Source organism: Perna viridis, chromosome 4 (assembly GCF_037379345.1).
Source record: "Perna viridis isolate PV_CMFRI_1.1 ecotype Kerala chromosome 4, ASM3737934v1, whole genome shotgun sequence".
Taxonomy (NCBI): Eukaryota; Metazoa; Mollusca; class Bivalvia; order Mytilida; family Mytilidae; genus Perna; species Perna viridis.
This window is the reverse complement of record NC_142448.1, coordinates 45,776,269-45,786,174: the sequence shown is the minus strand read 5'-3', so window position 1 is coordinate 45,786,174 and position 9,906 is coordinate 45,776,269. Positions and strand designations below refer to the sequence as shown.

General features: G+C 31.4%; 1 protein-coding gene across 2 annotated transcripts in view; it reads left to right on the top strand.

The window, feature by feature from the left end:
* The window catches only part of LOC148620271 (GPI inositol-deacylase-like), an 81,952-nt gene that overhangs the window by 67,123 nt on the left and 4,923 nt on the right, over nt 1-9,906 (top strand). For both annotated transcript variants that reach the window (XM_088581025.1, XM_088581026.1), the window contains exons 22-26: nt 2,916-3,009; nt 4,617-4,817; nt 5,467-5,593; nt 6,997-7,142; nt 8,973-9,074. In XM_088581025.1, the coding sequence (XP_088437151.1) occupies nt 2,916-3,009; nt 4,617-4,817; nt 5,467-5,593; nt 6,997-7,142; nt 8,973-9,074 (670 nt within the window). The remainder of the gene's footprint in view (nt 1-2,915; nt 3,010-4,616; nt 4,818-5,466; nt 5,594-6,996; nt 7,143-8,972; nt 9,075-9,906) is intronic.

The following is a 9,906-nucleotide window of genomic DNA, read 5'->3' as shown; positions in this document are numbered from 1 at the left end:
ACTCAAGGGATTTTGATGAAATATTTTATGTAGGTTGGACATCGTATGCAGATGTGTTCATAATATCTCAAGTTCTTTCTTGCATTTATGCCTCAAGGCCTTATTACACTTAGTTATAAGTTGTTCCTTATTTCAGTTTCTACAAGACAACATCCTTCTGTTTAAAAATGCCCAGTAGCTGCAAAATATCATGGTGAACTTCAAAAGTTTGGCCACATTTTTCTTAGCTTATACACAGCAGATAGTTTTAAGTTTTAGTACACAAGTTTGTTTTGATGAAAGAAAAAGTTGGCATACGTTTCCTGTTGAAAAGGTGATGGAGGTTTTTGATTCAGACAATATGTAAATTAGCACTGTGATTAATGACTGCAGTATGGTACATTTTTTTTGTGCTTCAGTAAAAAAAAAAAAACAAACAAAAAACAATCCGAGTTCTACAGTTCCTTTAACATAATACATCTGTGAAATTCTAAAAAATGCCAAATAAAAATTTCAAAAATATGATAAAAACATGATATGATATTATCACTATCAAAAAAAATATTCAGGATTTTAATTCTGATTAAAGGTTGAAGGTGTAATAAAGAAAAAGCAGCAAATACAAATGCTAGACATATTTTAACTACCTTATAAAATACCATCAATACTTACTGAATCAGAGTTTAATTCTTTTGTAAGTCAAAAATAGTTAAATTTCAATTTTTAATGATATGAATTTGAAGTAGAACATGATGTATTTATAAATTCATGATGACATGAATTTCAGTTTTGAAACATCAATGCATCATTGATTGCTAAGCTCTTTTGTAATGTTTCCATAATGATTATGAATAAGGAACTGATGTCAAATTGAAAAGAAATAGGTTTTAGACTCAACCTGTTTTGGTTTTCTTAAATGTCTCTATGGACTCTAAAATATTTTGGTTTATTATCTCATCACCAATTAAATATTGGTGGTTTATGAATAAAATTTTGTTAGGGAACAATTTATTTAATGTCTTTTTGTAGAATATATTTATTTCCATTACAACTGTCTTGTTTTATGTACTGTGTTTTTTATTGTTATCCGTGTTTGTGATATCTGAATGCTTGGCAGTAAACCTTTTCTTTTTTTTTTTTGTAATATCTCACTTTGATAACTTAAAATAAACAATGAAACATTAAGACGATAAGAAATCATGCCATTTTTATTTTTCCCTTATATTTATTTCAGGAAAATTTGGAACCTGCCATCACTTGGCATCCCTCATCATCCATCGTCGTCGACGTTAACAATTTTTCAAAACTCTTCTCCTCTGAAACTACTTGACCAATTGGAACCAAACTTGGTATGAATGTTCCTTGGGATATCCTGCATAGAACTGGTGTGGGGATTTTTGATCCATAGAAAAACATGGCTACCGTTACTTAAAATAGAACATAGGGGTCAGACAGTAGTTTTTCACATATACCTCCAAAATGGTTAGGTTTAGCCAAATTCTGAAGGGGTAAAAGTATTCAGCATGATGAGGTCTATCTGCAGTCAAATTTTCATTTTAGTCTATTAAGCCATGTTGGAATTATTGCCCTTTTCAAAGTTTTTTGCTATTTTTTATGTTATTTCTTTCAAAAATCTTCTCCTTTGACACTATTTTACCAATTGAAACAAAACTCAGTATAAGTGTTCCTTGGGGTATCCTGCATAGAATTGAAGTTGGGTTTTTTGATCCGTCGATAAACATGGCCACTGTTACTAAAAATAGAACATATGGGTCAGACAATAGTTTTTCCCATATATCTCCAAAACTGTTAGGTTTAGCCAAATTCTTTCAATAGCTGAAATGATCCTTATTTTTAGGACTGCAAAAGTCTTTAGGCATAAAATTTGTCAGAAGAGTTATTGCCCTTGACAGGGGAAAATGACAGGTTTTTTTTTTAGTTTTCAGCCAATGTCTTGAAAACTATGGTAAATTTAGACTTTCATTTACTGAAATGATCCTTATGATAAGTCCTATTAAAGTTTTTTTTTGAGTCAAAATTGTTGGACAACTTGTTTAATTTATTGCCCTTGAAAGGCAAAATTCAACCAGGTGAACGATTCAGGCTCCTGGGAGCCTCTTGTTTCATATTTTATCCTAACCCTATCATTAAATTCAAGTGGTTGTAGTTCTCTTAAGCAGATTTGTTTAGTCCCCTACTGGCTTAAGCAGAAGGAGACAGATTTTCACTCTGTTCATCCACCTGTCTGTCAATCCGGGAAAAAATTAAAGTTCTCCACTCTTTTTTCTAAATGCTTGCAGATATTGAGCTGATTTTTTGGTATGTGAGTCTACCCTGATAAGCTAGATATCAATTTAATGTTTCATTCCACTATGCTGATTTTTTACTGAGTTATGGCCCTTGAATTTATTAAAATTTAAGTTTTTCGCACTTTTTTTCTAAATGTTTGCAGATATTGAGCTGATTTTTTGTATGTGAGTCTATCTTGACGAGTTACAGATTAGATTTATATTATGTTCCGCTGCTGATTTTTTTCATAGTTACCAACTTTCAGTTTTATGCACTATACCAAAATTTCATTTTTACATACTTTTTTCTAAGGAAAACCTGTGAACATTATTTCAATGTGACAATATGTTAATAAAACAAATGACAGGGTAATTATTCAATGTAGATTGGTATGGAATTTGAAATATAATCTGTCTAATTGTCCATGTATGCAAATCTGCATCTGTTAAATGGATTTGAACATCTTTCTTGTCTATGTCCATATCCCATCTTCTATTCAAAATCAATGTCATAACCTCAGTTTGTCATTTACACTTGATGATCCAAGGTAGTATTTGGGTCAGTGATATAAACAGCCAGTAGGGCAATATGTATTGTTTTGCAATACTCTCAGAATGCTTGTTTTACATTTATTGCCTACGTTTCAGAGAAAACCTGTCCTGATATTATAGAAGCAATAGCTGCCTTTGGAGCACCATTTAAGATATTACCAATAGCTGCTATTTTACGTGTTCTTCTTCAGTATGTAAACTTATGTCATAGATCTTTAAATAATTCAATTCATATTTTGATATGTTTTTATAAAAAAGAAAAGTGTATTGCTAACTCAAAATTAGTTGCAGTCTTTTACAGACATTATGTTAAACATAACAGCACATGAATCATCTTTTCAGTCAGACAAACAAGTGTCAGTCCATGTAAGAATCAGGCAGTTGGTGAAACATGGTATGAAAAACCCATCATTTTAATTGTTTACTTTGGCTATTTGCATCATCAGAATCAAGGAAAACAGACGTGATTTTCAATATCATGCTGGACCACTGAGTTACAAATTCATTAAAATGCACTGAAAATGAACATTTCAAGGGTAGATAACTCTGTCAAAAACCTCATTTTTGTAAGATTCTATTGAAAAATTTCTGTGCAAAGCCAGTGATGCAGAAATTAAATAATGGTCTTTTCAAATAGAGAAAGTGTCTGAGTGATTAATATTACATTGTCAGATCGGTGGGGTTTTGACATGCATGTTTCTGATTTTTCCCATTTTGCCTTTCTTACAAACACTTACACTTAAAAATGTAATAATATCCCAACTTAAGGAGTAAGTAGAATATTAGAATCACTTTTATTCTGTTTATCCATGCTTCTTTAATTGGTGAGTGTCCTATATTAATTTCTTGTTTTTCAGTACACAAATAAATGGATTGATATAAAAAAAAAAATTGTCATAAAAATCTCAGCTATCACTGGACTAATTGATTTCAAATATTATATTGTATACTTTATGTAGATGGAGTATTCGTTGTTTGCAATTTTGGTTGCTCTCCATTATCAACTGAATTCCTGTTTCCATTTGATACAACCACATTTTTTTGGTTTTTTGTTTTTGTAATTGTTGTCATATAATGGTATAGCAGTGTCATTTTCCATAGACACTTGGTTTTCATGTACAAGTAATTCTTAAGTATTTGTTGGTTTACCTTAATAAGATTTTACAAGCTACCAGAATAATAAATATAGGTTGTTACTGAATTTGGATTTTTTGGGCCAAAAAGGGCCAAAACAAGTATTTTATGGAATTGTACTATATTAAAAGTCAATGATTGCTCATAATATTGTTCCACAATATTCTATGCCATTAAGGTCATACTGGGATAGATTTTGGGTGGTTGTGACTTGACCCATAGTAGGAATTTAAGGGACCATACATGGTCCAGAAATCAGCATTTTCCTGACGTCTCTATTATGACTTGAGATTCTCTATGAAATTGTACCTAAGAGTGTCATACCTAAAGGAAGGTTGGGATTGATTTTGGAGGTTGCAACTAAAACCATTGAGAAGTTAAGGGGTGCCAAAAAGTGGTCACTACAATTCTTGTTAAAGTCTTATCTTGTGTCAAATATCAAATCTCAATCAAACTTCAATGCTGTATCAAGCTTTAATTGTGTCCATACTTGCCTCAACTGTAAGGATTTGTCGTCTGTGTGGTTGTATCAAACTGCATCTTGCACCACCTTTTTCACTATATATAGTGAGTTAGTGTATACCTAGTACAACAATTAGTGCAACTTCATGTTATTTTTTCCTTTGCTTTTGTTGTTGACCAAATTTTCTGTTTATATTTCAGACTAGGTTTTGTAGAGAAACTGATGAAGGCCATTGGGTTACCACAAGATGACAGTAAAGAGCTGATGAGTCAAGGAATATTTTCCCAATTTCTACCTATACTGCTTTACATTATATCCCTTGGTATTGTTAATTTCCATTGTGTGTTATTAATCAGTGGACTGAAGGTTCTGACAAGAATATTTGCTGTTTTATTTGGGTGGTAAGCTTTTTTGAAGTATTGCCTTGCTTATCTTGGTAATAATGATAATGTTTTATAAAAATGGCTTCTGTAGATGAAGGTTAAGGTGATCAGGTGAACTGGAAATTGACTTATGTGAGTGTACCAATGTAAAGGAGAATAACTCAATTTGTATTGTACGTTTATAATTTATTTATGTACATATGGTGTTTTCATTTCATTTTCATATGCCAATTATTTTCTATACACCACTACAAAAAATGGTTTCTTCATTTTTTTTTCTGTCTGTTTGTCTGCTCATTCATCAAACTTAAATTAATTGGGAAGCTTGGAGATGATTTTATGTCTACCTTGTTGCCCAAAAGGCCCAAAATATTTTTAAAAATTTTAACAGAAGTTGAATTCTAGATTCTTTGATAAGCTAAATCTAACCATGTATTTAAATATTTCTGTATTTTGAACCATGCTATATAATTGCTTAATTTCCTTCTTTTAAGTTTTGTGACCACATTCATACTTTGTCAAGAGGTTATATTTTGTCAAATATTTAATCACAATCGAAAGTCAGATATGTGTCAGGTTTAATAGAATGTAATGTCCTTAAAGCAGTTTTTTAAGTCTTTAAATATCCTTTTTTGTGTGAAGTAATAACTCCTGTGTAATTTTGCAGGATTCCATGTAGTGTTACATCTATATTTGGTAAATTGAAGCATTTAGTACTGATGTTGGCTTTAGTATCCTGTATATTTTGTGGCAGTATAGGAGTTATAATATCATATGTAGTCCTCATTATCTGGGTAAGTTTACATATAAACAAGTACTGGTGTGATTGTATACAATTAAAACGTGGAAAAATAAATTACCCATCTCCCTTGCTAAGGTGAATGCAGGTATGTGTCAGTGATTGTATCCATCTGCCTATCCTACATAATTATAAGGGTCTGATATCTTGTATATACTTGGCATATGACATATCTAAAGCATTGCACAGAAAATCTGGAGAAATTTGGACTACAGTGGGATAATTTCAGGGATCTTTTAAAACATAAAGATATCTGGTTTTTTTTTAATGTTGATTTGAGGTTATATTTGCAATTTTCAATTGACCTAATTAAGTATACTACTGTCAACTGGTTTCAGACCTTCCCTAAATCCCAATATGCTAAGGAACCTCTAGCCTTTGGTAAAAATGCACTTCTTGACTTAGAATTTGTATATTTTTGTTTCAAGAGACATTGTACTCAAAACACAGAAGATAGAGGTTAAAGATTCTACTGACTTTTTCCATTTGGACTGTTCTTTTTGTGTCATTTCATGTCTTGTCAATAGTTTCCAGGTCTTTTCGTCTTGTTCTTCTCCAACTGTGAAAATATCCCCTTGTCTTCTAATTCAATATTGCCTCTCTCTTAATACTGTTTTGAGGATTTCTCCAGATGTGACATATCCATTGCCATGCTTGTCTTCTTATATTACTGCAACAATTAAAAGATTCCAATTCTTCTTTAGTGAGTTTTTATTCATAAAATCTACAGTTTGCACAATAACTCAAAAAGCTTGCACGAATTGAAGTGCAATTTCAGGCAAGTTCAAAATTCCAATTTTTTGTTTAAAGACGCTTGATATGTTAGAATTTTCTTGATATTTCTACCTAATCAGCGTGGTAAAACCAATCCTCCTTTTGTAAGGACAAGTATAAGACTTCTCAGCCGTATTTCTTCCCCTTCATGCATATGTACCGGTATATGTTTTACGGGAGATCAGTACAAAGTCTATTAAGCTTAGCAGCTCAGTGAATTGTGTTTCATAAGTGTTTGTAGACAAATGTTTCATGTGTAAGGTCATCATCTGTCTACCAGCCACACACAAAGATGTTTCTAGAGTAGTCCTACCAGTACTTTGAATACTTTGCCAAAACAACTGTGTGTATATGGGAAGTAGGTCTTGGTCTTGTAATCAGAATGTTCTACTGTTATGTTTGTTTTATTTAATGCATGTTAGTTATTTTAATGTGCCATCAAGATTTACAAATGTGTCTTCAGCATTTTTTAGGAAAATGCTTAGCTTTATTAATAGAACAAGTAATTATTATTGTACACTTTAGTATGTAAAAAAACCTTTTAACCATTGGAATAAAAATTTGCATAAAGATTTCTTAATTAGCACTTACTAATCAATTCTTCAAGTTCATGTTATTTTGCAGGTATGTAGACTATGTCATTCAGCCAGAGATTCTGTTCAGAAAGATTCCTTAACAAAATTTAACTTGAGTATCTCTTTATTGATACTCTGTATGTGGACCACTGCATTTAGTATTCCAGCCTCCATATCTTGGGCTAAAAACATAAGGTAAGTAGTATATGAACGAAGATTTTACTCTCCACCTTGCATAACAAGGTTTTGAAGTCTATGCTAGATTTACCTAGGTAGATATATTTGCCTCACAGTAAAACAAGTGAACCATACAGAATTTAGAATAGATTTAATAAAATTGTATAGGATGGTTTGGCATCATGCAGAGATTTGGGTTAATTTAGATAAATTGTCAGTTCACTGACAGAGGAGATTATCCATCTAACAATGTCCAAGTTTTTATCCTGCTTTTATTCCATTTCATTTTTTAAACTAGGGGTTAAATATGGTGCTGAGTTCAATGGTATTTCAATGTATTTTGATGAAATTTTGTAGGAAGGTAAGACATCATGTGAATATGCACATGAAGGATATAATTATACTCTGATATCTGCGAAGGGAGCATGCTATTTAGATAATTGAACTTAAGAGTTTCACATATTGTAACCTTGTAAGTGCAACTCCTGCTAGATTGCTTTATTGCTTTTGATGACAATTTGTAGGAAGTTTAGACATTTGTGTATTGATGTGCATGAAGGAGCACTTGCATACTCACAAAATTTCTAGTTGAATTTAATATACTCTAATGTCATATTTCAGAAATCAATAATGTGTCGTGCAGAATATATACATTCATTGTATTCCCCTGTATATCTTGTTTTTCATTTTCACCTTTAGTTTATTTTTATGTTACTTGAGTATATAGGGGCAATTCTTTGGCTATACCTGTGTATGATGATGTTTTTGGGTCAGCTGCAGCCTTTCCTGTGGTATGAGGTTTTCTTGTCCTTCATTGAAGGCCAGTGGGTAGCCTTGGGCTGACTTTTTTATCCTGATGGGGTTTTTTGATATATATACAATACCTATTTTCGTTATATACTGTCATTTTACACTCAGTGGTTTTTATACGCCCGTCTAAGGCGGGACATATTATGGTATACCATTGTCTGTCTATCTGTCATCAACACTTCGCACAATTACTCAAAAACACTTTCACTAACTTTTATGAAACTTTATTGAATTGTTCATGTCTATTGATTTCTCCCTTCCGATTTGTATCAATGTCAAATTCAACTTTCTGTGGTATGAAGTTTTACTCTAAAAAAAGATGGAAACGGCAAAGGAAAATTCATTGAAAAATCGATGAAAACGAACCATTTGTTATGATGATCGACTAATAAATATATAAGGTACTTGGTAACCTTGCCAGAGAAGTGTGTTTCGAACAAGATAGAAATGGATGGATGAAAAATCAAAACAATAAACTTTGTTAGCCTTGATAGCGCATTTTTTATTTACTTTTTTTTTTTTTTTTTTTTTTTTTTGGGGGGGGGGGGGGGGGGTGTTTGACAGGGCTTACAGTATTTCTAGTTGATCATATAAATTCATTAAAAGCATTAGGACAAGTTAAAAGGGCAATGGGCATATTATGCACTTAAAGCACAGTTCTTTATTATACATGCACTTACTTATTTGACCATGAAGGAAGGATTTGGTAACAAGTTCCCATCAAATTCTGCAGGACAATAAATATTGAGTTTCTCTGATAGGCTAACAGGAGACTCACTATTTTGGTAGGGAAGTCACTGACATCACATGATGAATTTATTACGATATAAAATCTGCAAAACTGTAAAATCAACAGTTCAACTTCTTTTTTTTTTATATTGAAGTAATATTGTTAGTATTATTTCTAATCCAAATAAAACCATTTTCAGGTTTGTTAAAGGATTAATCTTCTAAGAGATATACACTTCATTTCTGAAACACCTAATTTTATTACAAGAACCTTAGTATAAACTTTTCTTTCTTTTTTTTTTTTTTTAGATACACTATGTTTTTGTCTGATTATTCCAATACCATGATGTCTGTTTTAGTAGTATTAGCAGTGTCATCAATGGTAATAGTAGATGATCCAATCTCTGCTAGGTAAGATAAGTTACAAGAACTTCACAAATGACTAAATTATTATATTATATGCTTTTTATTGGTAATATATACAAAATTCCTTTTATGTGTACTTTATATATGACCACCAAGACATTTTTCAGTTGTATAATGGTACAAAATTGGGTCATGCCAAAAAAATCAACTTTTTTATTTTTGGTCAGATTTCAAAACAGGTTTGTTTTTTTTTTTTATTGGATTCCTTATGAAAATCCCTGCATGTATTTTTCAATCAGATTTCAGATACCTGTAACAGTTTTTGACTTGTAAGGGGTCAGTCAAAGAGGCCACACATCAAAAAATGAACTTTTTTTAATTTTTCATCCAATTTCAAAATTTTCCTCTTAATTGGATTCCTTATGAAAATTCTTGCTTGCATCTTTCAATCAGATTTCAGATACAAATGTATATCATACCATTTTTGAGTTATAAGGCGTTAAAGCTGCAATTAGGGAATTTCTTTATTCTGTTTGGAGTAATTTACTTCTGCATATTTTTATGGGATTTTTTTTTTACATGTCACACTATAATATGAGATTCCTTTGTACAATAAACTTCATACTTTACACATTTTTTTTAATTTTTTTTTTCCACATGGCAACATGTAACTAAAGAACCTTATTTGATTAACTTCAAACTTAGTGAGAAGTCAAACATAGTACAAAAATCTCTTTATTGCTACTCAAATATCTCATTATTATAAGACATCTAACAAGGTACAAGGAGATTTGTGGTCAAATACTGGTATGTGGCTGTCGAACCATCATAGACCATCATAGATGTCTTTCATAACTTGAGTAAAAGGATTTGAACT